The sequence below is a fragment of the Pithys albifrons genome, unplaced genomic scaffold (assembly GCF_047495875.1).
Source record: "Pithys albifrons albifrons isolate INPA30051 unplaced genomic scaffold, PitAlb_v1 scaffold_42, whole genome shotgun sequence".
Classification (NCBI taxonomy): Eukaryota; Metazoa; Chordata; class Aves; order Passeriformes; family Thamnophilidae; genus Pithys; species Pithys albifrons.
The window spans coordinates 351,954-378,444 of NW_027286057.1; the positions used below are offsets into that span (position 1 = coordinate 351,954).

At 64.0% G+C, this 26,491-nt stretch overlaps 2 protein-coding genes across 8 annotated transcripts; both read right to left on the reverse strand.

Moving 5' to 3' along the window:
- Positions 1-436: 436 nt before the first annotated feature.
- On the reverse strand, positions 437-16,334 carry PCBP2 (poly(rC) binding protein 2). Of its 6 annotated transcripts, XM_071581768.1 has the most exons (16): positions 16,192-16,334; positions 13,936-14,056; positions 13,576-13,599; positions 13,433-13,465; positions 12,983-13,099; positions 11,512-11,643; positions 10,809-10,937; positions 10,324-10,398; positions 8,760-8,846; positions 8,520-8,585; positions 7,654-7,695; positions 6,545-6,617; positions 6,044-6,082; positions 5,073-5,125; positions 4,326-4,495; positions 2,901-3,548 (listed from the first exon to the last, which is right to left on the reverse strand). In XM_071581768.1, exons 2-16 carry the CDS (start codon positions 14,002-14,004, stop codon positions 3,221-3,223), a joined length of 1,437 nt encoding a protein of 478 aa, XP_071437869.1. In that variant the 5' UTR covers positions 14,005-14,056; positions 16,192-16,334; the 3' UTR covers positions 2,901-3,220. The 6 variants fall into 6 exon arrangements, with proteins under 6 accessions (XP_071437863.1, XP_071437868.1, XP_071437866.1 ...); XM_071581762.1 differs by lacking the exons at positions 2,901-3,548; positions 8,520-8,585 and adding an exon at positions 437-953 and having other exon boundaries at positions 16,192-16,319; XM_071581767.1 differs by lacking the exons at positions 2,901-3,548; positions 8,520-8,585; positions 8,760-8,846 and adding an exon at positions 437-953 and having other exon boundaries at positions 16,192-16,321.
- A 1,355-nt stretch (positions 16,335-17,689) lies between these two features.
- AMHR2 (anti-Mullerian hormone receptor type 2) lies at positions 17,690-26,385 on the reverse strand. 2 transcript variants are annotated; one of them, XM_071581786.1, is made up of 14 exons: positions 26,180-26,385; positions 25,951-26,079; positions 24,776-24,952; positions 24,119-24,199; positions 23,676-23,788; positions 22,908-23,132; positions 22,003-22,117; positions 21,129-21,289; positions 20,500-20,647; positions 20,108-20,244; positions 19,642-19,779; positions 18,452-18,488; positions 18,030-18,340; positions 17,690-17,947 (listed from the first exon to the last, which is right to left on the reverse strand). In XM_071581786.1, exons 1-14 carry the CDS (start codon positions 26,355-26,357, stop codon positions 17,894-17,896), a joined length of 2,004 nt encoding a protein of 667 aa, XP_071437887.1. In that variant the 5' UTR covers positions 26,358-26,385; the 3' UTR covers positions 17,690-17,893. The 2 variants fall into 2 exon arrangements, with proteins under 2 accessions (XP_071437887.1, XP_071437888.1); XM_071581787.1 differs by lacking the exons at positions 19,642-19,779; positions 20,108-20,244.
- Positions 26,386-26,491: the final 106 nt, after the last annotated feature.

Below are 26,491 nucleotides of genomic sequence, written 5' to 3' on the forward strand. Positions count from 1 at the left end.
ACTGGAACAACTGGGTTGTGGCAGACACCCAGGGGGGTGGGGGGCATTGTCAGCCACAAGACTCAGGGGGATCCCACGTGGGTGGAGGGTGGAAAGCAAAGAGTAAACAGAAGCAGAAGCAACGGGGTTGGACACCAGTTTGCACTGAAGACCAGTTTGCAGGGAACTGGGAGAGGAGAGACACCCCCAAAAAGCAGCCACAGGATCAAAGTTCCCTCCCCAGGAATGGCTTATCCTCCCAGTCCAGTGGGAGCCCAAAAACTCAACTGGGCCAGACTGGGAGCACTGGGCTGGTTTAACCAGCTCTGGAAGGATCCCAAATGCCAACTGGGCTGGTTTGTCCCTCTCTTGAGGGAACCCAAAAAGCCAACTGGGCCATCCTGCAAGCACTGGGAAGAGCCAAGGTGGGGTTCAAATAAAGACCGAGACAGGCAGATCCATTAACCAAAATATCCTGCAGGTTTTCTATTCACAAGGAAAAGCTCCAGTCCATCTTTTTATTCAGTTTTTTTTTGAAAAATTTCCTGACATTACAGAACTAAACTGAAATTTTTTTTTAGGGTTTTTTTTCCTTTTTTTTTATTTCCACTCTTACATTTAATGACAAAAACAGAAACTTCATGAGCCGAAAAAGGGGAGAAGGGAGGGAGGTGCTGAGGGGGGGGCAGTGGGGAGAGGAGAGAGAAGCTTTATAAAACTAAGATTTGGGGTTCAGCAGTTTTTTAAGAGCTGAACAAAAGGAATTAAAATGCTTTTTAATTCAAAAAAACCCGAAAAACAGAACAAAAATGAAAACAAACTGAACCTGGTGAGTGGCGCGAGAGGCTGGAGGAACCGAAAATGTACAAACTAGTTAAAACCTGGGTCGGTGCTAAGGGGCCGCAGATGGATGGCGAGGTGGGGGGTCCGGGGCCCCCTAACTGCTGCCCATGCCCCCGGTCTCCGAGGAGAGCCTGCAACGAGAAAAGGGCGTCAGAGGGACCCCCCAGTGGGACAGGCGGTCACAGGGGCCCCATCCATGCAAAAAAAGGTGTTAGAGGGACCCCTGCAACGAGAAAAGGGCGTCAGAGGGACCCCTGCAACGAGAAAAGGGTGTCAGAGGGACCCCCCAGTGGGACAGGCGGTCACAGGGGCCCCATCCATGCAAAAAAAGGTGTTAGAGGGACCCCTGCAACGAGAAAAGGGTGTCAGAGGGACCCCTGCAATGAGAAAAGGGCGTCAGAGGGACCCCTGCAATGAGAAAAGGGTGTCAGAGGGACCCCTGCAACGAGAAAAGGGTGTCAGAGGGACCCCTGCAACGAGAAAAGGGTGTCAGAGGGACCCCCCAGTAGGACAGGCAGGCACAGGGGCCCCATCCACATGAAAAAGGTGTTAGAGGGACCCCTGCAACGAGAAAAGGGCGTCAGAGGGACCCCCCCAGCAGGACAGGCGGTCACAGGGGCCCCATCCATGCAAAAAAAGGTGTTAGAGGGACCCCTGCAATGAGAAAAGGGCGTCAGAGGGACCCCCCCAGTGGGATAGGTGGTCACAGGGCCCCATCCATGCAAAAAAAGGTGTTAGAGGGACCCCTGCAATGAGAAAAGGGCGTCAGAGGGACTCCCAAATGGGGAAGGGGGTCAGAAGGGCCCCCTGCAATAAGGAAAGGGGAGCAGAGGGACCCCTGCAACAAGAAGAGGGCAGAGGGGACTCTTGCAACATGGAATGGGCATCAGAGGGACCCCACAATGAGGAAAGGACATCAAGAAGGGTCCCCTCAACAAGGAAGAAGTGTCAGAGGGACCACCCAGTGAGGAGAGGGCAGAGGGGAGCCCCCTGCAACAAGGGAAGGGCATCAGAGGGGACCCCCGACAAGGGAAGGGCATCAGAGGGGACCCCCGACAAGGGAAGGGCATCAGAGGGGACCCCCGACAAGGGAAGGGCATCAGAGGGGAACCCCCGACAAGGGAAGGGCATCAGAGGGGAACCCCCGACAAGGGAAGGGCATCAGAGGGGAACCCCCGACAAGGGAAGGGCATCAGAGGGGACCCCCGACAAGGGAAGGGCATCAGAGGGGACCCCCGACAAGGGAAGGGCATCAGAGGGGAACCCCCGACAAGGAAAGGGCATCAGAGGGGACCCCCGACAAGGAAAGGGCATCAGAGGGGACCCCTGCAACGACAAAAGGGACTCCCCCCGAGGAGGAGGCAGGTAGGGAGGAATGCAGCCCTGTGGGGAGCACCTGGAGGGGGACACCCCTCTCCAGGAGGGAAGGGAGGGGTTTTGGGATGCAAAGGGAATGGTTTATGCATAAGCAGCGAGGAAAGGGAGGGGAGGAGGGGGGTCCAGGTTGCTGCCCCCACAAAATGGCACGTGAGGGGCTCCCAGGGGGCCAGTGGGGAGGGAGGGTCCACACTGATCATGGCTGGCTACGCTCCAAGCTTTTCTTGGGGGGGGGGGGGGTAACTCAGCAGAAGGGGGACCCCCGAGGTGCAGGAATGAGGCAGCAGGGAAGGGAGAGTGTGAGGGTAGGGGTGTCAGAGGACTGAACCCCCAGCAGCAACCACCTGGGTGGGAGGGGGGCAATGTAGGGGACACACAGACATTGCAAGGGCATCTCTGAGCAAGGGGCAGGGACATCTCCAGCCCACCCCCAACCCAACCATCCCCTCCACAGCTGCCACCTCCGAGGTGACAAAGCTTCTCCCTCCCTGCAATTTAAGGAGGTGGGCACCCCAATCTGGATGGCAGAAAGCCCTCCCCTCAGCAAGAGGGTCCCCCTGGGGCCGGCCCCCCGCTTCGGCACAGATCTACCAGAGCAGGTTCTCACCGTGGCAACTTTATTACAGGTACAGACAGTTAAGAGGGGATAGGTGAGGCCCCAGGGATGCAATTCCCCCCCAAAATCGTGTATTCCCACCCTCCCTCCACCTCCCCCCACACCCCAGAACTGCAACCAAGCTACTCAAAAATGGAAAAAAGGAGGAGAAATGAAAAATAACAAGCGACAACTACAGGCAGGCAGAGAAGGAATCGACCGGTCACAGGACAAGGGGACACAGTCTCTCGGCCGGCAAGAAAACTCTGCTCTAAGAGCAGCACAAGCTTGACTTTGGAGTAAAAAGAAGGAAAAATAAAAGAGGAGAGGAAAAAAAAAAAAGAGTAAAATAGAGAAAATTGCTGTTCCAAGTCTCCTCTACAGGGTCCCGGTGCTGCCACCCCTCTGTGGGCTGCCCGAGCAGCCTCAGTAAGGGGAAAACCTCTGCTTCTCCGCTTTCAGTTTGTTAGTGACAACGGGCACGGCGGGCGCCGCGGCCCCTTTGGCCGCAGACACGACATTTAGCGCCAGGAGAGGGACAGGTTTCATGCCAAGCAGACTGGAGACACAAGGGGCGGTCGGAAGAGGGTTGGGGAGGCTGGAGGGTGCGTCGGAGGCCCCCGCGGTGGCGAGCGAGGGGGTGGTGGTGGAGGAGGAAGAAGAAGAAGGGGTGGAGGGTTGAGAGAGGTTGATGCTGAGGTGGTCAGGGATCGTGACGGAGGCTGCCTGGGAGGAGGGTTTAGCGCTTTCTAAACTGTAACAGAGGAGAAAAGGAACAAAAAAAAAACAAAACAAAAAAAAAAAACCACGGGTGGGTGGGAGGGAAGGAACAGCACAAAATGCGAAAAAAAAAAAGCACAGGACAAACAGTGAAACGGCGCAGGAGCCGAGCTGGGGGCGGAGGGAGGGAGGGAGGGAGGCAGGGAAGGAGGGAAGGGAGTGGCACTGCCAGGCCTGGCGGAGCCACACATGGGACGCCCCACCCTCCCTGGGATGATCCTGGCTCAGCCATGAGGTCATACCCTGGGCACCGCGAAGGGAATGAGCCAAAAACCAGAGACAATCACTGGCAGCTCCTGCTCTGCCAGGTGGGAGTGTCGGTGCCACCCCAGCATGAGGGACATGGAGAAGAGACGAGGCCCCAGGGACCCCCAGATCCTCTGGGCCATGTAGAGTCAGGGGGTACAACTCCTGGCTCGGGGCAGGGAACAAGGGACACAGGGACATGGCTGGCCTGAGCCCTCACCCTGCACCAGAACAGAGCCAGGCCCTGCCAGCAGCACCAGCCACTCTCTGGGATGATGACACCATCCCCAGGAATAGGGCCAGGCAGCTCCTCCTGTCAGCCCTCAGCAGAGGCTCTTCTGCAGCCACAAACTCCCACCAGCCCCATGGCCAGACCTGTTCTGGCCAGATGCATCATCCTGCAGCATCTCACAGACCCAGAGGCGACCGCGGCGGGGAAACTGGGACAGCAGGCACAGGGAGGGGACCCTCGGCACCGCCCAGAGCCTCGTCAGCAGCGACTCACCTGACATTAATTAGATACTGGGCCAGGCTGATGCTCGCTGCAGATCCAGTTATGGTCACCTGCCGGTCAGTAGATCCCTCCACGGGGTTGGCAATCTTGATCTGCGCCCCAGACATCTGGCGGATCTCATTGATCTTGGCGCCCTGACGCCCAATGATGCAGCCAATCAGCTGCAGGGGGGAGAAACAGGCCGTGTTAATTAACCCTGCCCTATCCTCAGCCTCCACGCCCCACCTGTCCTATTTGGGACACCCTGACACCTCCTAGGGTGGGATGCTGAGGGGGATTCCTTCATGGAAAGGGCTGTTCAGCCCTGCCAGAGGCTGTTCAGGGCAGGGGGCAGGAGTCACTGTCCCAAATCATATGGATGTGGCCCTTGGGGACATGGTTCAGTGGTGGCCTCGACAGTGCTGGAGGAACAGTTGGACTTGGTAGCCCTAGAGGTCAACCTTAACAATTTGGAGGAAGAGAGGGGAGTTAAAAAGTTGGAAAGGGGAGTTTTAAGGGGTTGTAAAAGGAGTTTTCAGCCTTAAAGCTTGCTAGAAGGGGGATAAGGGATGTGGTGACAGCCAGAGTGGCCTGAGGTGGCAGTTTGAGGTGCATCCGTGAGCCCAATGCAGCTTTAAAGCCGACAATGGGCACCCCATGCCCCTCTGGCTAAGAGGGACAGACCGTGGGGATCCCCAGGGCCAATGGGCAGCTGTCTGTCCACTGTGCCCCCACCCCCCAAGCCCCTGGGATACTCACATCGTTTGGAATGGTGAGTTCATGGGAGGTGGTTTGAGCAGAGGCATCCAAACCTGCTCGGAGACAGAGGGAGGGGGGCAGGTGAGGGGGGGTGGTGGGCCAGGAGTGCAGCACCCCAAGTGCTGCCAGGTTCAGGCTGCCTGGGAGGGCTCCAAGCAGGTCGGGGAGGGCAGAGCAGGCTGGGAGGGGTTACTCCAACCCCCTGCTGCTCCCCACCCCCTTCCCTGCTTTCTCACCCCGATTTTTCCACCCCTTGTCCCTCCTCCCCGTGTGTCACTGCAGGATTCTCCATCCAGGAGCAGGGCACTGGCACTGGGGGGCTCCAGCCGGGCACTCAGCTCTGCTCCCACTCCAGTACAACTTCCAAGGGCTCCATTATCCCTCCTCCTCCTCCTCACTGCAGCCTGGCAGGGCAGTGCTACGCCGGCAGGCACTGTGCACCCAACCCATGCCTTGCATGGGGCCAAGCTGGTGTGCCAGGTACATTTTTCCATGTTTTTGCTTTTCCCCCTCCCCAGCTCGCTCCCTGCTAGAGGCAGCAGCAGGAGCCTCAAGACCTCACCCCAGAGCTCTGGTGGGGGCAGACAGTGCTATGGGGACACAGCATGTGACATGGTGCTGTCCTGCCACACCTGTGGGGGTCGGACAGTGCCAGCTCCTGACAGCTCCAGCACCTCCTTGGCTGGGACCTGCTCCCCTCCGTGTGTTTTTTGAGGGATTAAAGCTCAGGGCCCGTGGCTTGCTGAGACAGCTGAGCCTCTGCTCAATCCTGCTCTCCACTATCCAGCTGAGCTCCAGGGCACAGAGACAGCTGAGCCAGGCTGCACCTCCAGCCCTTCTAGGGCTCCCCTCGACCCTCTTCCCCCCGACCCGGGCACAAAGGCGGGGGCAGCATCTATTAGGGAGAATGAGACCCCAGGCAGCATCAGTACACAACAGAGTAACTACAGATCGTGTGTTTGGATCATTACCCCAATAGCCTTTCACCTCTGGAGAGCTGGAGTCAACGCCTGTTAAGATACAAGTCACAATGAGTTTGGCTGTCTCAGGTTTAGCTCCCCAAATGGGTATTTTTTGTTTTTCTTGTTTGTTTTTTTTTTAGCCATCTTAGCAAATCTACAACAGATTTGGCACAACTCAGCAGTTGCCTGCTCAGGCCTGGAGTAGCTGGAGGGGAGAGAGCGGGTGCTGCGGGCTGGGGGACTCCCAGTGCATTGGCAGAGCTGCGAGGTACGGGAGGGATGAGGGAGGGAAGCGGCACAGATGGAGGCCCTGCCTGCGCCGTGCTCGGCTCATTCCTACTCCTGCAGCCCCCAGAGACATCACAACAATCGTTACCTGGCCAGGCCCAGCTCGGGGGAACGTTTGGGTTTAGGTTTTTGAGCGTGAGCACAGCCCCACAGAGGAGCAGGGGCAGCCCGGGCTGGGCTCCGGCCCGCGCTAGCGCACACAGAGAGGAGGAGTTTCCATACCACTGAATCCAGTGTTGCCATGAGACATTGGAAAGTGTGACTGTTGCATTGCCAATTGGTGCAGCTTGGTCAGCTAAAGGAGGGAAAAGAGAGAGAGAGAAAGGCTGGCGTTAGCCATTTCCAGAGGCCACAGGGGTCAGGACTCGTCCCGCACACGCACCCGCACGGACACCGGCCCCGCCGCCCCGGCCCCTCCGCACTCGGCCCGGCCCTCTCCACACGGAGGCCACGGTGGGCTGGGGGCTGCACCCACCCCTCGGTGCAGCAAGGGCTGGAGGAGCTCAAGAAGAGAAGCAGAGAGGAGCAGGAGGGAGCAGGTGCTCGCAGCACTGCGGGGGAGCGGCAGGGAACGGGGACAGAGCACGGCTCGGCTCTGCCAACACAGCTCTATTCTAGCCCAGCCTCCTCTAGCCCCTCTCCCCACTGGCCTGGCGTGTCAGACCCCCTCCCCTTGCTGCCCTACGGTGCCAGGAGCAGAGAGCAGCCCCCACCAAGCCTACGGGATGAGGATGGGTGCCAGAGGATGGAGGTGTCCGACAGCACCGCCAAAGGCGGCCACTGCCGGGATGGTCCCTCCTCTTCCAAAGGGGCCCGCCAGGCTGGCAGCAGCCTGGGATGGGCCAGATCCAACCCCCTCCCCGACTGCCACCTGCGCCCACTCGCTGGGCCAGCTGTCCCCTGCCCTGGGAGAGCCACCGTGACAGAGCCACCGTGTGCTGGGCAGGGGGTGTGTTCTCGTGCCGAATTCAGGGAGGAGGAGGAGGAGGAAGCGCGGGGGGCAAGGGAAAAGCCGGAGCTGGTGTGAAATGCCAAGCCACGGAGAGGTGGGATTGGGTTTGGAAAAAAAAATATAATAGGAGCAGGGAAGTGTCAGAGAGGAAGTGAGAGGGAGATCCAAGGAGAGCTCTGAGGCTGGGTGAAGTTGGCTGCAGAAAGGCCAACTGAGGGGGGCAAGTTCGCTTGATTTTTTTTTGGGGGGGGGGTGCTCGGATCAGATCAAGTTTCAGCCCAAGCTGAGCAGCTCGAGTGGAGAAAGCAAGGAGAAAATTTTGGAAGGGGGGGAGGAAAAGGGTGGATTTCAAGACAAGAAGTTGTAAATAAAAACTTACATCTGGCTGTGGAATGGCATACTGTCCTTGAATGGTATAGGCCTACAAAAGGAGGAAAACAGTCCTATTAACAACCATCGGACAGCCACCCAGGGACAGACAGATTTCAACTAGCCAGGAAGTCAGAGAGCCAAGGTGGAGAGTTCTCCGGGGCGAGGGAAGTGGGGCAGGAGAGGCAGGGGACGGATCAATGCTGTCACAAGCAGTTTCTAGGCTGGCAGTTACTCGAATTGGCCTGACATGGTGGGTACGAGGAGGGGGTGGGCAGAATCGGTGCCGTTCCCCCCCCCAAAAAAATAATAAAAAAAAAAAGGTGGCAGACAAAAAAAAAAACAAAAATAAAAACCAACAAGAGAACGGCTGGGATCTTGATGAAGATGTTATGGTGTGGTGAGTCCGACAATGCTGCTATGCCCCTGTGCCCCTGCACAGGCAGGGAGGATCCAACACCCCGCCGGCCCTGCTGCTGCTCCCGGCCCCTCTCTGCCCTGGCCCAGCAGCTCCTCCGCCTCCCTCCCGCCCCCAAAAAAAAGTAGTAGCCCCGTTCCGAGTCCTCTCGTCACTTCACACGCCTAGGACAACGTCGCCGGGCAAGCTACAGGTCAGTGCTGGCGCTGGCTACCGCTGCTCGACACGGCCCAGCGCTCGAGGGCAACAAGGCGAGGGCCTGACCTGCCACAACTCCGTGTCTCGAGGTTAAGGGACAGCCACAGACTTCAGATTCCTCCTGAAGCTACCCAGAAAGGGTGAGTCACTGGCTGGGGCCTGGCTGGCTAAGGTTTGGGGAGGTCTGGGGGGGCCGGGCAGGTGGGGGCGGGTGGGAGAGGAGGGGGAGAGGGGGGTACACAGCCTCACTTCCAGGTCACCGGAAGAACTGCAGCCCAGGCTGGAATTGGCCCAAGTTCGTTGCCATGCAGTGGCTGCCGGGTGGCCTGCGTGAGGAGAGGTTGGTGGGCTCAGAGTCCAGTTCCCAGTGGACAGGAGTCCACAGCACAAAAAGCCACCGTTGTCGGTTTTGGGGGACGGGGACGGGGATGCCACCCTTGTTGGCAGTCTCAGAGAGGCCAAGGATTGAACGGGCCGTGGAGACTGAACTCCCCTCTCACCTCCTGAGGTGGTCCCTCCAAGTCAGAGTTGAGGCACATGGATGGGGCGGTGTGGGGGTAGCTCGCACTGCCGCTGCTGTACCTGTCCTGTGGATAAATTAGAGGACTTCAGTCTCCAGGGCTGTCAATCCGAAACCTTTCGCTAACACCAAACTCACATCCACATTAGCTCAGTGCTGATCGAGGGCTCGCCCTGCTCTACGCACGACTCTGAGCTGCAAAGACAGAGCCCAACGCCACCAGGAGCGGGGGGGCCCGGGGGCTGCTGCGGGCTTGGCCGAGGCCCTGGGCCAGGGACAGGGGCGGAAAGAAGGAAGGGGGAGAAAAAGGGGAAGGGGAGGGAAGAGATGCGTGGCCGTGGGAAGCCTGCTCCTCACTGCTCTAACAGGGAAGGCGGCCAGCTCCCGCCCCGGGGGTCCGCGCGTACGGCCCTCCGCTGGCAAGGGGCACTTCCCCCGGGGTGCAGAGCGGCGGGAGAAGCTGTCGGAGAGGCAGGGGGGGCTGACCGGGTTCAAGGGGGAGAGGAAGAGGCAGGGAGGGCAAGGGTAGGGGAGGAAGGGGACAGCAGCAGGTCTGTCCCCAAAACAAGCATGGCCTGGCGTGGTGGGGAGAGCAGTCAGGCCTGGCTCTCAGGGAGGCCGGCGGCAGCTACCCCTGCCCTGACCCCCTGCCCTAATCCCCTTCCCTGATCCCCCTTCTCCCTGGCTATGGAGGCCTCCTTCGACAAGGCCAGGCCCTGGCTGTGCGGGTCCCGGGCCAGAGCCCACCCCGAGCCTGGCAGCAGGAAGGCAGCAGATGCATTTGCACGATTGTTGTGGTTTCTCTAAGTGTTATGGCAGCCCCGGGAGCCGCAGGGGGGAGCAGGTGACCCACACCTGTTCCCGGTCTCCTGGCCAGCATCCCCTACCCCAAAGAGGGCAGGGGAATTCGGGGCTGTACAACAGACAGGATCCCAAGGGAGCCCTGTCCCCTGTAGCCTGGCTCACGGCAGGGAGTGACTGCCCAGCTCAGCGCAGGAGGGACTGAACACCCCAATCACCTGACACTACTCCCATCTGACACCCTCCCCTCGTGCCAGACTAAGCCTTTGCACATCCCAACCCTACCCACGGCACAGGCTGAGCCTTTGCACCACCCCAAGAGCCAGTCACGGAGTGCAGAGAAGCCCCAACCTCCGGGCCTGTCACCCACAGCAGGTCACACTGAGTCCTTGGAGCCATCCTGAGGCAGAGGGGCAGAGACTGGGTTTGGCAGCTGGAGCCTCAGCCCAATTCAAGCCCCCACCGCCACCACCACAACCACACTGGCAGTGTTTTTTGGCTGGTTAACTCCGAGAGTGTTTTCCAGCATCCTCTCCTCCCAATTGGCCCTTTCCCCGCCTCCCATCCCTCAGCAGCAACAGCTGGAGCTGGCTCTGGGAGGCCGAGGCCGAGGCCCAGCAGAGCCGCTCTGGGCCAGGGGCACGGAGTGGGTGACGGGCACACGGAGGGGCCGGGGCGCGCTGGCAGCTCGGTATGACACCCCCTCCCCACCCCACACCCCAGGAGCAGAGGAGAGGCCTTACCTGGCCGCCTGCGAAGATGACGGGAGAGCTGGATGGCTTGGGTCGGTACGGGATGGTGACACCCTTCGGGGGAGACTGGGTGACAGGCAGAGAGGGCAGGTCAGACACTGAGCACTGCTGGCACCGAGAGCCCCCTCCCCGCACCCCACGGCTCTGTTTCAGGTTTAAAACTGGCTGTTCAGGGAAGCCAGAGCAGGATTTCTTCCCCACGCTGGGCACAGGGCCCAGGAACAGAGCAGTGGGACAGCTCAGTGTCACCGTGCTGGACAGCACGACCAGTCACCACGAGCAGCTCTCGAGGCCCTGTTCGACCCCGGTTTTAAGCAGCTCCAAGCCTCACCTGGATGAGGCTGTAATCCCCAGCTATCCCCTTATCCCCCAGCAGCCGTTTTCTCCACCCTCAGCGTTTCCACTGCAGAGCAGCCGTGGCTGCCAAGGGCAGTGGGATGCCCTGCCCTGCGGCACAGGCCGAGGAGGGGCCCTACCTCAAGCATGACGACGCAGATCTGTTTGACGCACTCGATGATGGACTGTGGGATCCCAGCAATGGTGATGGCTCGCTCGGTGGAGTTGGGCAGCATGTCTCCTGCCACCTGGACCTGCGCCCCCGTGCTCTGCCAAGTTCAGGGTTAAAAATAACCAGTCAGACCCCAGGGAGGGCTGTGACCTCAGCGACGAACCCCGTGGACAGTTATACATAGCCAAAATTGCTCCCCCCTCCTCCTTTCCCCCCACCCAGAGTAAGTCCTTTAATCCCAGCTGGATACAATTCGGTCACTGGGAGCCTGAGGCAACAGAAGGGGACCTGGGCTCAGCCTGTCCCTGTAACCCAAGCCAAGCCCATCTCCATGCCAGCAGAGCTGGGCAGAGTTAATCCAGTAGCACCCAGTGCTAAATGACATGACCGAGGGCACCGTGGGCCTGGCAGCACATCTTCCCCTCCAAAAACTGGGAGAAGGCTGTGGAGGGGGCAATCAGAAGCCATGGGAAAGGGGGCAGTAAGAACCCAGGTGTCCAGCTGTGGGAGACAACACTGGGCAGAGAAGGGTCTTCCCCAAGTCTCAGTTTCCTGAGCACTAAAAATACAGGTTGCTCCAAAACATCCCAGTGATGCCACATGGCTGCCATGTGGGGGCACCCAGAGCCCCGTGGACCACCCTCCCCACCCCTGGGCTGGTCATGACGCACCTCTCGGATCTCCTTGATCTTGCAGCCTCCTTTGCCAATGAGGGACCCACACTGGCTGGCAGGCACCACGAGTCGGAGGGTGACCGGGGGCCGGCTGGCAGCTGTGCTGTTGGTCATGGAGCTGCTGATGTCCTGTGAGGAACAGAAGGTGCTCAGAGCGGTTGGCCCACCCTGGTGCCACACCCTTGCAGGAATGGCACCAGCACCCAACAGGAATGTGCCCAGGACAGGGAGATGATGCTGGTACGAGCAGCCCCAGCCATGGTGACCCCAGGGCTTAGTCCCACTTCCCAGGAATTCCTTAATTTGTCTTTCAGGGAAGCAACAGCCAAACTCTGTTGTCCCAATGGAAATGGTGGTTTAACCACCTCAGTCCTGGCTGGGTCACATCTCAGCCAAGTGGGAACTGGCTCTGCCACTACTGGAGGGACAAGAAAGGTTGGGGGCTTGGAGACCCCACAGCTCTCGGGTCAGCATGGAGCTCCCACTGCACCAGGGATCAAGGCAGGAGCTCTGGGAAAACAATCCTGGCGCCGATTACAGCAGTCATGTGCTGGCAGGGGGAGGGGAGGCACAAGGCCAGGGCTCAACTCACCTACTAAAAGCAAAGCTTCAGCTCCAAGGCCGGTGCCTGGAGCCACATGGCCATGGAGCCTTCAGAGGACTCTGCCTCTTGGCAAACAGCACAAACAGCTCCAGGCCCTGCAGCCCTTTAGGCTGGGGCAAAACCAGGGGGTTTGAAGACAGAGGTACCAGCAAAGGGTTGTTCCTCACAGGAAGCATCCCAAATCCAAAGGGCAACAGATTTGTACCCCCACAGGTCGAGGAGGCAAAGGCCACAGAGCTCTGCCCCACAGCAGGCAAGGAAAACTCCCACCTCCTGTTCCCTCCAGTGCAGAGAAGGATGGGAACCCCCTCAACATCACTGCCCTGAGCAAGCTTTAATGCCTGCAGCCCAGATCCAGGTTATCCAGGATCAGCATCCTCCCTGGAAGTCACTGATTGAACAGGACCAGGGGCACGATGCAGCTCCTCCTCCTGTGCTGCACAGCCACACACCCTGGTGGTCTCCTGGGGGGGTGGGCACACAGCCAAGCTCTGGTCCCCACTGGGGCACATCGGGGGGAAGTGGCACCAGGACGAGCAGAGCAAAGGGGATTCCAGACCCTGCTCTGTCCAAAGCTGTTTAACCAGTGCCCAGGGAAAGCCCCTGCAGGGCTCTGACTCCAGCACTGCCTGGACCTTGACCCAGCTCCCAGACGGGCAAAGATCGGGGGCCCCACAGGGAGACACACGAGCCATCTGTGCAGAACGGCCCATCCTGCTGCTCAGCCCCAGAGAGACAAACCCCTCCTGGGGCCAGACCCCCCGGCAAACTTGGGCACATCCCAGGGTCCATTTACCCCAGGAAAGGGGCAAACAGGGGCAGTGGCTGCGGTGCTGGGGGAGGCGGCTCTTGCCACAGACACACCTCTTCCAGTTTGTCAATGATCATCGCAAAAGCTTTGAAGATGGCGTTGGTGGGTCCCGCGAGGGTGATGATCCGCTCGGGGCAGTTCCCCTCCGAGATGTTGATACGAGCTCCGCTCTGCAGGAGGCAAAGGCCACCTCAGCGCTCCAGCCCCCCCCCTCCTCCCCTCGGTGCCGCGGGGCAGCCGGAGCTCCATGGAATGCCCCGCTGGGTTGATCCCTCCTCCTTCCTCCTCCCTCCCTCCTCCCTCTGCTCGGGCAGCCATCTTCTCCTCCTCGCTTCCTGCCGCGCCTGCCCACACCTCCCGGCATTCCCCGCGCCGCCGCTCGCGCTGCCTGCAGGGCCCTCGGCAGGCCCCGAGCCCCCGAGCCCCCCCAGAGACCCCCGAGCTTCCCCCCCAGAGACCCCCGAGCCCCCAGAGCCCCCTGAGGCCCCCGGCCCCAGCCTCACCTCCTCACGCATCTTCTTCACGGATTCCCCTTTCTGTGAGGGAGGAGAGAAGGGAGAGAGGCGTTAGTGTTGCCTGCGCGGGGAGAGGGGGAAGGCGAGAAGGGGAAGGAAGGGCAGGATGAGCCTGTTCGTTCCTCACTTACCTTCCCAATGATGCTTCCCACCTCCTGGGATGGAAACAAAAGCACCATTAGTCAGCGTTTTAAAAAAACCCCGGAATCCCGAGCCTAAACTCGCCCCTTTTAGAGCCAAAGAAAGTTCCCGAGCACTCGGTTTGTGTGCCCTGCAGAGCTGGGATCTGCAGGGACACCCAGCTCCCACCTCACATCCCCCAGGTCATCTCCCCCTGCCCCCCGGGGCTATTTTCACCCCTGGCCGTTTTTAGGGTGCTGCTGTTACGCCCCAGGGGCACATTCCTGACTCCAGGAGACCCCCCAGCAGGGCAGTGCCCAGCCCACCCCGTGCCACGTGAGAGTCGGGGATGGCGGCCCAGGGACACGAACCTTTCCGTGCATGAGTAGCCGGATGGTGAGTGTGACATTGAGCCCCCCCTCGATGACTCCGGTGTCCATGTTGGGCCGCGCGGGGTCGGCTCAGGCTGCGGCAACACTCGGGCGAGCGGTGCTGGGAGCAAGAGGGGCTGGGTGAGGGCCGGGGCCAGGAGGCTGTTCCAACCCTCCCCAGCCACTCTCGAGCCCATTCCAGAAGGAATTCCAACCTTCCTGAGTTTCTTCTCCCCTCAAACCTCCCCCTGGAAGTTTTAGGCCGTGCGCCTCTCCAAAAAAGAGCTGACCCACGGTGGTTTGGCTGCAGCTCCTGCCCATTTCCAGGGCTGAACTGGCCCGATCCCACCTGGATCCAGCATCTCCTGGGGCCACAAGGGTCCTGCTCGGGCCCTGTCTCCTCCCAGCCCTGCTCCTTGCAGGGGCTTCCTCTGGGGACAAGGAACCCCGAGGAGGGACCGAGAACTTCAGGGTGACCCCAGGTGGGACCGCAGACCTAACAGGGAGCCCTGAGTGAGCCCTACGGCTCTACGAACCTGCTCTCCCTGCGAGCCCCGCACCTTCCCCAGCCCCTGAGCCTTCCTGCAGCTGCTCGACAGGAGCGAGCAGCCCATTCCCGAAAGTTTGACCCTCTGGGGACCCGGGATTGGGGAGAAAATAAAGCACATCGCCTTCCCCGAGTGCCGCGCCCGCCTCGGCGGGGCCTCCCGGAGCAGGTTCCGAGGCGATTCCCTCGGACCCAGATAAGGCCACATGAGCGCACGATCAGGTTTCAAACCACCCGAGTCGGCAGCGGTTGCAAAACAGCCCGGCCGACCCCATTCGGGCGTTTAATGGGAATCAGGTAAATAAACTCCATTTTTGCCCTAACAAAGTTTAACCACGGCCGGGGCAGTGCTGGGGATTCGCCCGCGGGCCGGAGCGGCGCTTGCCTCGCTGGCAACCGGAGGGTTTTGCCGTGGCCCAGAGCCCCGTAAGCTCAGCCCGACATCCAAAGGGGCACCGCGGGCTCGCCTTGGGAAGCAGAGCCCGAGATGGGAGCCCCGAGAGTGGGGAGAGGGCAGAGCTGGCCCCAATTTTCGCGGTCCCGGGTCCGTTTCTGCCCATCCCACGAGCCCCGGACGGTGCCGGGGCCAAAACGGGCAGAGCGGCCCGGCCGGCGGTGCCGCAGCCCCGGTGGGGGCTCCTGACGAGGCTTTTCCGCAGGGAAACTTCCCCGAGCTCCCCCTCGCCGGATCCAACTCCCACCCGGGACCCTCGTCCCGATATGGGACCAGCACGGGGGGACCCGGCACTGGGACGTGGATCCAAAACGAGCTGTCCCTGAGAAGGGGACAGAGCTCGGAGCCAGCTCAGCCCTGGGCAGGGGGGGACCAGCCCGGGGCTGGGGGAACCGGGGAGGAACAAGGGTCACGGATCGACCCCCGGGGCCGCGATGGAGCTCCCAGAGGGGGCCCGACCACACGGCGGGGAAGGGGAAGGTCCCGGCACGGCGGCTCCGAACTGGCCCCGGAGCGCGATGGGAGGAACGGGCCGAGGGCTGGGAGGGCCTCTGGACCCCGCACTGGGCCGGGGGGCTCCAAAATTCCCCCAGGATCCGGGGGTCGTGGCTCGGTGTGGGGAAACCCGGGCGGTCCAGCCGTGCTCCCTCTCCCAGCTCCGGCCGAGTGGAAAAAACCAGCAACGCGGGATGGCGGAAAAAAAAATCCGGGCCCGGGCGGGAAAAGAAAAACTCCCAAAATAATGAAAAAAAACCACCAAAAAAAGCTCTGAATTAAATATTAAAAAACTAAAAGAAAGGGAAATTAAACATGTAAAAAAAATAAGAGTAGAAAGAAAAAAAACCCTGCCCGCGGTGCCCCCCCGCGCCCGGGCCGGGCGGGGGACGAAGGCGCCCGCCATGTGACGCACGCGGCGCCCCGGACCCCCCCGGGCCCGGTTCCGGTGGGGGCGGCGGTGGGGGGGGGGGCGGCGGGGCCAGCGGAGCCCCCCGAGCCCCCCCCGAGCTCTCCCCGCGCCGCCCCGGCTCGCACAGGCCGCGCAGGCCGCGCAGGCCGCGGGCGCCGTGAGGGCGCGGCCGGCGGGGGGGGAGCGGCGGGGCCCGGCCCGGCCCGGCCCGGCCCGGCGTGTGGGGTCGGCCTCGGATGGCGGCGGAGGGAGGTGGAATTGCGGGGTGGGGGGCGCGGGGAAGGCCGGAGGGGGGGGCGGGAGGGAGGGGGGGTCGGGGCCGGGGGGGTGGGGGGGGGTCGGGCCTACCTGTGTCGGCGCCGGTAACGGCGTTGGGCGAAGGGCGCTCCGGGCGGAGCGGGAGGAGGAGGAGGGAGGGCGGGAGGGAGGGGGGGGAGGCGGGGAGGGAGCGCGGCGGGCGGGCGCGCGGGATGGCGGCGGCGGCGGCGGGCGCGGCTGCTCCGGCTGCGGCGGCCGCGGGTCTGGGAGGGGGCGGCGGGCGCGGCCCGATTTACACCCGCCCCGACCCGGAAACGCACCGAGCGCGCGGGGCGGGACGGAGCGGCCACCGCGGCCGCGCGGCGCCCCCTGGCGGCGGGGAGGACCCAAAGGGAGGGGAGGGGGCGCGGGATGGGAAGGAATGGGGGAGTTGGGGGCGGGGGGGGGTATGGGGGGGATGTGGGAATGAGGGGAATGGGGGTACGGGGGGGAATAGGGGGGGATGTGGGAATGAGGGGAATGGGGGTATGGGGGGATAGGGGGGAATAGGGGAATAGGGGGGGATGTGGGAATGAGGGGAATGGGGGGTATGGGGGGGATAGGGGGGAATAGGGGAATAGGGGGGGATGTGGGAATGAGGGGAATGGGGGGTATGGGGGGGATAGGGGGGGATTGTGGGGGGGGGAATGGGGGAACGGGGGGGCATGGGAGGAATGTGGGAATATGGGGGGGAATAGAGGAATAGGGGGCATGGGGGGAATGGGGGGATGTGGGAATGAGGGGAATGGGGGGGAATAGGGGGGGATGTGGGAATGGGGTATGGGGGGAATAGGGGAATGAAGGGGAATGGGGGGGGAATGTGGGAGTGGGGGGAATGGGGGAACGGGGGGACATGAGGGGAATAGGGGAATATGGGAGGAATGGGGGGGAATGTAGAAATGGGGGGAATGGGGGGCATGGGGGGTAATGGGAGATTGAGGAGCATGGGGGGCAATAGGGAAATGGGGGGCATGGGGGGCATGAGGGGTAATGGGAGAATGGGGGGCATGGGGGTAATAGGGGTAAGGGGGGCACTGGGGTAATGGGGGGCACGGAAGTGGTTCTGGGGGGCAATAATGGGTAATGGGGGGCACTTTGGTGTTATGGGGGAATGTGGGGGCAGTGGGGGGCACTGGGGGTAATGGGGGGCAATAGAGATAATGGCGGGCACTAGGAGGCAATGGGGGGTGCTGCAGGAACTGAGGGGCAATTGGGGCCATTGGGGTGATTATGGGGGGCACTGGGGGGCAATACTGTGTAATGGGGGCACTGGGTGGACAAAAGGGGCAATGGGAGCACTGGGAGGAGTGGGGAGCACTGTGGGGCAATAGCGGGTAATGGGGGGCACTGGGGGCATTGAGGGGCAAAGGGGGACGCTGGGGGGCAGCAGGGGCAGGGGGTGCTTTGGGGATGGGGGCACAGGGGCAGTTTCCCCCACAAGGGGCTTTAGGGGGCTCGTGTCCCACCCCTGACCTCCCGGAGGGGGTCTGTGGTCCCCCCACCCCGACTCTCCAGTGACACAAAGGACACACTGACACACACTGGGGGTGTCCCAGGGCTTTATTGGGGGGCACCACCGGGACCCCCCGCACCCAGAGCCCCCCCTGGCACCACGGGGTGGGTGGACACGAGGATGTGATGGGCACGAGGAGCCAAGGGGTCCCGAGTGGTCCCAGGGGGTCCTGGGTGATCTCAGGAGGACATGGGTGGTCGTGGGTGGTCGCGGGTGGTCCCAGGGGTCATGGCAGGAGCCTCAGTCGGAGCTGCTGGAGGAGGAGGAGGAGGAGGAGGAGGAGGAGGAAGAGCGCTGTGGGGGGACAGCACAGCCATGAGCACCCAAGGGGGGCTGGCATAGCCCCCTGGTGTCCCCCCCATGTGACCCCTGCCACCTTGTGCCTCTTCTGAGCCTTCTTCATCCTCTTCTTCATCTTCTTGGCCGCCTTCTTGTCCAGCCCGGGGGGGTACGGGGGGCACATCCCGGGGTGGGGGGGCTGCAGGGGGGGCACCAAGGGGGGGGCCGAGGGGGCCAGGGGAGGCCCTGGGGGATATGGGGAGGGCCCAGGGGGGTACGGGGGCTGCCCAGGCCCCCCCGGCGGGTTCGAGGGTACCACAGGGGGTGGGTACACGGGGTTGGGGGGTGGCACCTGGGGAGGGTACACGGGGTTTGGGGGGTGCGCGGGGTTGGGGGGGGGCGGCTGCCCTGGGGGGGGAAAGGAAGATTGAGGGGGGCACCCTGACCCTGTCACTGCCCAGGGTGGGGCAGGAGGGGGGGGTCAAGGCAGTCCCCCCACCCTGGGATGGCCCCCAGTACCTGCACCAGGATTCCACATGGCGGGAGGCTCCGGGACCTGGGGGGGGGCACACGGGGTGAGTGGGGACCCCCCAACACCCAGGAGGGGTCCCTGGGGGCTCCCACGGCTGTGGGGACCCCCCTGCTGCCTCCAAGGGGAGACGGAGTCACAGCAGCTCAGAGTGTCCCCCCCGGGCCTGGATCCAGGGGGGCAGGTGGGGCAGGGGATGGGGGGGGTCTGGGGGGGAGTCAGGGGGTTTGGGGTGCAGTGGGAAATTGGGGTCACAGAGGGGATCTATGGAGGGTCTGGGGGTGCAGGAAGGGTTTGAGGTGCAAGAGGGTCTGGGGGTGCAGAGAGGGGTTCACGGGAGGGTCGGGGGGGCACAGGGGGGTCAGGAGAGCACAGGGGGCGCACAGGGGGAGCACAGGAGGGTTCACAGGGGGGTCAGGGGGTGCACGGGGGGGTCAAGGGGGTGCAGGCAGAGTTTGGGGTACACAGAGGGATCTGGGGGCGCAGGACGGGTTGCAATGGGGGATTTTGGGGGACACAGGGGGGTGCAAGCGGAGATTGGGGTGCAGGGGGGATCCGGGGACGCACAGGGGGATTTTGGGGGACAGCCCGGGTTTGGGATGCGGGTGGAGATTGTGGGGTGCAGAAAGGGGTGCAGGGGGGATTTGGGGGTGCAGGGAGCGCACAGGGGGACGCGGGCGGGGTTTGGGGTACAGGGGGGCCCTGGGGGGGCTCGGGGGCTGCGCTCCCACCTGCACTCCGACCGCGGCCCCTCCCGACAGGAAACGGGGGCGGCGCTTGGCGAGTGGTCCCTCCCCGAGGGGGGGTCCGGCCGCGGCTCCACCCCGGAGCGCGTTCCCGTGTCCCGCCGGGACTCCCCCGTGTCCCCCGTTCCCGTGCGGGGGGTGCCCCGCACGCACCTGGCTGGAGATCCCCGCGGGGGGCGCAGGACCCCCAAACACCTGACCCGGGACCCCCCGCACGCACCTGTCTGGGGACCCCCGCACACACCTGGTCCGGGACCCCCCAATACATCTGGCCCGGGACCCCCAAACACACCTGGCTGGGGTTCCCCGCCGGGGGCGCAGGACCCCCAAACACCTGGCCCGGGACCCCCGCACACACCTGGCTGGGGTTCCCCACACACACACCTGTCTGGGGACCCCCGCACACACCTGGCAGGGGTTCCACACACACACACCTGTCTGGGGACCCCCGCGGGGGGCGCAGGACCCGCCGCCAGGCGCTGCAGCCGCTGCAGTGCCCGCTCCGCCGACAGCCGCGCCTCGGGGTCGGGGTCCCAGCAGTCCTCCAGCAGCTCCGGCAGAGCCCCCCCGGGCTGTGGGACCACCCTGCGCTCAGCGGGGACCCCCCGGCCGGGGAAGCACCAAAGGATAACCCCGGGCATGACACCCCGAACAGGGACATCCCCCGAACAGGGACACCCTCCCAGTCAGGGGCACCCTCAGCATCTCCGGGCACTGCAAAGGGACCCCCCGGACAGGGACCACCCTGGGAAGGGAAGGGGTACCCGTTGGACGTGGCCCCCCTGAGTCACTCTGCACAGCCCTGGGACCCTCTGGACATGGACCCCTGTGGGTCATCCCTACCCACAGGCACCCCCAGCACCCTGGGCAACCCTCAGGCACCCCTTTGGGTGGGCTGACCTGGGGGGCTTGGTGCCAGGCGGGGGGGATGAGTGGCCGGCGCCGTTCATCTGCGGCCAAGCGCCGGAGCTGTGCCCCCGTGGGGCTGGAGCCCAGCTCTGCCTCGTAGGCCAGCTGGAACGCTGGCACGGGGGCTCCTGTGGGGCAGGGAGTGTGTCAGTGGGGCAGGGAGTGTGTCAGTGGGGCAGGGAGCGTGTCAGTGGGGCAGGGAGTGTGTCAGTGGGGCAGGGAGCGGGTCAGTGGGGCAGGGAGCGGGTCAGTGGGGCAGGGAGCGGGTCAGTGGGGCAGGGAGCGGGTCCGTGGGGCAGGGAGTGGGTCAGTGGGGCAGGGAGCGGGTCAGTGGGGCCGGGGGGGCCACAGAGAGCAGGGGGACCCCCGGGGTGGGTGCTCACCGGGGCTGAGGGCCTGGCAGCGGGACAGGATCTCCCAGAGCAGCAGGGCCAGGGCGTAGACATCGGCCTGGCGCAGGGCACGGCCCCAGGCACGCAGGTCCAGGCTCTCGTCCAGGATCTCGGGCGCCAGGTAGCGCTGGGTGCCCGCCTGTGCCCACCGGGGCCGTGAGCCTCGAGAGGGGCCGGGCATGGGGACAGGGGGGCAGCAACCCCCCTGTGCTGGCACCCACACACCACCCTGCCAGCAGCATCAGGGGGACCCAACCTGTCACCTTCCCTTCCCATCATCCCATCTCACCCCATTCCATCCCCATTTTACCCCATTCCATCCCCTTCTCACTCCACCCCATCCATCTCCATCCCACCCCATCCCATCTCCATCTCACCCCATTCCATCCCCATCTCACTCCATCCCATCCCATCTCACCCCATTCCATCCCCTTCTCATTCCATCCCCTTCTCATTCCATCGCCTTCTCACCCCAACTAATCCCACCCCATCCCATCTCCATCCCACCCTATTTCATCTCCATCCCACCCTATTCCATCCCCACCTCTCCCTATTCCATCCCCACCTCACCCCATTCCATCCCCATCCCACCCCATCCCACCCCACCCCACCCCGGTGACCTTCCGGATGGACACGCCGTGCCGGGCCCCGGTGCCATCCTGGGCACGTGGTGGCAGTGCCAGTGCCAGCCCGAAGTCCCCGATGGCGCAGGTCCCGTCCTCCCTCACCAGCACGTTCTGACTGCTCAGGTCCCGGTGCACCACGCTGGGCTTGTACAGCCCTGGGGGGGGACAAGGGGGACAGGGGGACATCAGGGTGGGGGACACAGGGCAGGGGGACCCCCTGGCAGAGCTCAGGATGGGAGTGCCACACTGTCCTAGTTCAGCAGGTGGGACCAGCCATCACTGTGTGGGGGTGATCAAAGCTGTGTATTCTACCCCCTCTATTCGTTCCCCAAGGACAATGGACCATCTGCAGCAGCTGCCCAGGGAGTCGTTGGCACCTTCGCACCCAGCCTGGGGGGGCGAGGCTGCCAATGAGCCATCAAGGGTCCAACAATACCCCCTGACTCCAGAGTTAATCACCCTTTGTGTGAGTCCCCAGGGACTGGGAGCTCCCTGAGGGTGCATAAGTGGTGGGTAAGAAGACCTCAGAAACCACTTGTCGGATCCAGAGGAGCAGCAGGACCTCAACAGGAGGAGATCACCACTCTTGACCAGACCACAGACTACACCAACAGGTTTCTGACTTCCTCTCGCTTTGGGCTTGGGGGACCCACGTGGGTCTCAGCACAAGGGCCAACAAACCCCCTTGGGTTTGTGCCCCAGGACACTGGGTTACACTGCTGGGTTTGTGAGTTGAAAGCAATTCCTTCTTGTGTCAGTGTATTTATGGTAATATCTTTCATTAAATTGTAACTCTGACTTATAATCTCTCCTGTGGTGGGTCCATTTCTCCTGCTGGTTTACCCTTAAACCAGCACACAACACTCACCATCCCGCCAGAGCTCCTGGTGCAGGAAGGCCAAGCCGCGGGCCAAGGACAGTGCCAGGCGCAGGCTGCCCATCCAGGTCCCCACGTGCTGCCCCAGGAAGTGGCGCAGGGAACCCTGGGGATAGGGGTGGGACACGGGGGGGACGTGGGGCAGCCCCCCATGGGCCAGAGGGCACTCCAGATTCTGGTGGGTGTGCACAGCAGGGGCCTGAGCAAGGTGGGCACTTCCACAGCCCGGGCACACCTGGGCACACTTGTACACACCTGGGCACACCCACACAGCCCGGGCACACCTGGGCACACCTGTGCTCACCTGTGCACCCCTCCCACAGCCTGGGCACACCTGGGCACACCTGTGCACACCTGTGCACACCCACACAGCCTGGGCACACCTGGGCACACCTGTGCACCCCTCCCACAGCCTGGGCACACCTGTGCACACTTGTACACACCTGAGCACACCTACACAGCCTGGGCACACCTGGGCACACCTGTGCTCACCTGTGCACACCCACACAGCCTGGGCACACCTGTGCTCACCTGTGCACCCCTCCCACAGCCTGGGCACACCTGTGCACACTTGTACACACCTGAGCACACCCACACAGCGTGGGCACACCTGGTCACACCTGTGCTCACCTGTGCACATCCCCACAGTCTGTGTACGCCCTCCAGCAGCCTTTGCACCTCCCAGTGCACCCCCCGTGTCTTGCACACTCACTTGCCCCCCCAGCTACCCACACCTGCCCCTGTGCCCCCTGCCTGCCCCACGCCTGCCCCTGTGCCCCCTGCCTGCTCCACGCTCACCCTTGTGCCCCCTGCCTGCCCCACACCTGCTCCTGTGCCCCCTGCCTGCCCCACACATGCCCACAGTGCCCCCCAGCGTGCCCCCCATGCTGACTCACGGCCGGGTAGAGCTGCAGGACCAGCAGCCCCCCGCGGGCGCGGGGCTCGGTGCCACTCGTGCCCAGCAGCCTCGCCACGTTCTCGTGCTCCATCAATGGCAGGGCATGCACGGCCCTCTCGGCCACGAAGCGCCCGCGGGCTCCGGCCTCGAACGCCTTGATGGCCACGGGCCGCTGGCGCAGGGTGCCCCTCCAGACGGCCGAGAACCGCCCCGACTGCAGCACCTGCCGGGGGGCACCGCCGGGGGCACAGCTGGGACTGGGTGTCCCCAGCCCTGGGCAACCCAACACCCAGAGACCCTCATCCCCTGGGCACCCCTGGGCACCCTCAGCCCTGTGTTTATTTCATTGTGCCACCACCAGCAGGGCTTCTTATCCCCTCCCATGCCCCCAGTGGGTGCCCACCCCAGCATTTCCTCCTGAAGTGCCCTCACACCTGAGGCCCCGCTCTGTTGGTTGCCCCCCCATGGGTACCCCTTTCTTATGGGTGCCCCTCACTGGGCACCCCCCTTGTTGGGTGTCCCCCCTTGTTGTGCGTTCCTTGCCCCGTGGTTGCCCACCCCGTTGGGTGCCCCCTTGGGGGTGCCCCTTGCCCATGAGTGCCCACCCTGTTGAGTGCCCCCTCAGGGGTGCCCCTTGCCCCATGGTTGCCCACCCCGTTGGGTACCCCCTCGGGGGTGCCCCTTGCCCATGAGTGCCCACCCCGTTGGGTACCCCCTCGGGGGTGCCCCTTGCCCATGAGTGCCCACCCCGTTGGGTGTTCCGCACCTGCAGGAAGTGCAGCGCAGGCAGGTCCGGGCTGGGGGGCTCTGGAGGGACCCCAATTCTCCGGCCCCCCTGGGGTGGGGGCTGTCCCCTGTGGGCCCTTGTCCATCGCAGACCTGGATCAGGGACATGGGGGGCACCGGGGACCCCCCACCCAATCAGTGACCTGGGACCTGGGGACACCGGGGACCCTCGGCCCCTCCACCAGCAGGACAGGGGGATCCCCATAACTGGGGACACCCGACCTGGGACCCGCCCACCCAGGGGGCTCCAGGACATTGGGGGTCCCCCTTGCCCCAGGGACTGGGTGACACAACATTTGGGGACACCCCCCCACCCTGGGAGACCCACCCCTTTGGGACATCAGGGATGAGGGGACACCCAGGGGACACAGGGTAGGGGGTGCCCGTGCCCACCCTGTCCCCCACTCCTGTGCCGGTCCCTACCGAGGATGCCCAGACAGGTGAGGAGGATGAGGAGGAGGGGGCTGGCACCCCAGAGCCACAGGGTCCCCTCCTGGCCGGGCGCTGGGGACAGAGGCCGAGGTGACACAGAGCCCCTCTCCTGGTGGGGACCCAGGCTCTGGGGTGGGGGACCCTTTCAGGGGCTCCCATGGGTTCCCCGGCCCCCTGAGAGTGTCAGGTCCCCTTTGGGGAGCCCCAAGCCCCCCACGGTCCCCTGTGTGTCCAACGTCCCCCCCAGGTGTCCCCCGTGTGTCCCACATCCTTCCCATGGGTCCCCAGTGTGTCCCATGTCCCCCTCATGGGTCCTCTGTGTGTCCAACGTCCCCCCCAGGTGTCCCCCGTGTGTCCCACATGCCCCCCATGGGTCCCCCCTGTGTCCCATGTCCCCCCCATGGATCTTCCCCACGGATCCCCCCCACAGGTCCTCCCCATGGATCCCCCCATGGGTCCCCAGCTCCCCGTTGGAACCTTCAGTCGCTCACAGGACACCCACCCCCCTGTGAGTCCCCAAAGCTCTCAGGGTCCACCGTGGGCCCCCCCAGCCCCCCATGTGTCCCCAGTGCCACCCTCGAGTGTCCCCCAGAACGCCCCCCGCCCCCCCGCGGGTCCCACACTGCCCACCCCGGTGCTCCCCCGTACCTGGGCCCTGCTGGGGCCCCCCCAGCCCCACGGCCGTGCCCAGCCCTGTCCCCATCGCGTTCCTGTTGCAGAGGTGGCCGTGGCACAGACACACGAGGATGGCACCGCCCGCGGGGCCCGCGGGGCTGGGGGTGCAGGTGGGTGAGGGGCAGGAGTCGCGCCCGCCCCCCCAGCAGCCTGGGGACACCAACACCGTCACCAGAGCATCCCAGACGGGGACAGGGCAGGGGGACAGGTGGGACTACCGTGCCCAGAACCCTCCCATGCCTGGCACCCCCTTCCCTGGCACCCCCTTCTCCGGGACCCCCCCCTTCCCTGGCACCCCCATCCCTGGCACCCCCTTCTCCGGGACCCCCCCTGTCTCGGGACCCCCCCATGCCTGGCACCCCCTTCCCTGGCACCCCCTTCCCTGGCACTCCCTTCTCCGGGACCCCCCCTGTCCCGGGACCGCCCCATGCCTGGCACCCCCTTCCCTGGCACCCCCTTTCCTGGCACTCCTTTCCTGGCACTCCCTTCTCCGGGACCCCCCCTGTCTCGGGACCCCCTTGTTCTGGGACCCCCCCATGCCTGGCACCCCCTTCCCTGGCACTCCCTTTTCTGGGACCCCCCCTTGTCTGGGACCCCCCCATGCCTGGCACCCCCTTCCCTGGCACTCCCTTTTCTGGGACCCCCCCTTGTCTGGGACCCCCCCCATGCCTGGCACCCCCATCCTTGGCACCCCCTTCCCTGGCACTCCCTTCTCCAGGACCCCCCTTGTCTGGGACCCCCCCATGCCTGGCACCCCCATCCCTGGCACCCCCTTCCCTGGCACTCCCTTCTCCGGCCCCCCGTGCCGGACCCTCCCAGCGCCGCTGCAGCCACTTCTCAAGGCCAAGGTCAAGCGCAGCTCTGGGAGGGACGAGCACCCTCCTCCAAAGGCTCCCACGGCAGGACCAGCCCCCACTCCCCACCCCGGCCCCCTCTGCCCCCCACAACTCGCCCCTTCTCTCCCCAGCCCCGCCAGGGCAGGGTCAGGCCCTTTCTGCCCCCCGGACACCCCCCAGGGCAGGATCAAGCCCCTCCATCTCACCCCAGCCCACCCAAACCCCCTCCAGGGCAGGACCCCCGAGCCCGGGCCAGCCCGAGGGGCTCCCCCTGCGGCCCGGGGGGCTCATCCCGCGGCCCGGGGGGCTCACCCTGCACCAGCACGTGGCTGCGGTTCCAGATGCCGATGCAGCACTGCCCGGGGGGGCAGCGAACGGAGCCCCCCAGCCCGCCCCGCACGCTCGGGTGTTTGTAGGAGATGCAGCTCAGGTTGCGCAGCCCTGGGGGGGACACACGCACGGGGAGGGGGAGCGGCTCTCAGACCCCCCCAGCCCCTCAAAAAGCCTTTTCCCATCTGGGTTAGGGCCCCCCAGCACCCACCTGGCCACCCCATGGGAACCTCCGCGGGGCCGGTGGGAAGCAGAGTGGCCGGGGAGAAGAAGGAGAAGGAGGAGAAGGAGAAGGAGGAGGAGGAGGAGGAAGAAGCTTCTGCCCCCGCACCAGGGAGGAGTGAGACAGGGTGTCCTGGGGGCCCCAGCACTGGCCCCCTGCCCTGCATCACCTGGCACCACAACAAGGCACTGTCAGCCCCCCAAATGCAGCTCCCTGCCTCGGTGTCCCCATCCCCCTGTCCCCAACATCCCCCAAATCCAGCTCCCTGCCTCCGTGTCCCCTGTCCCCAACACCCCCCAA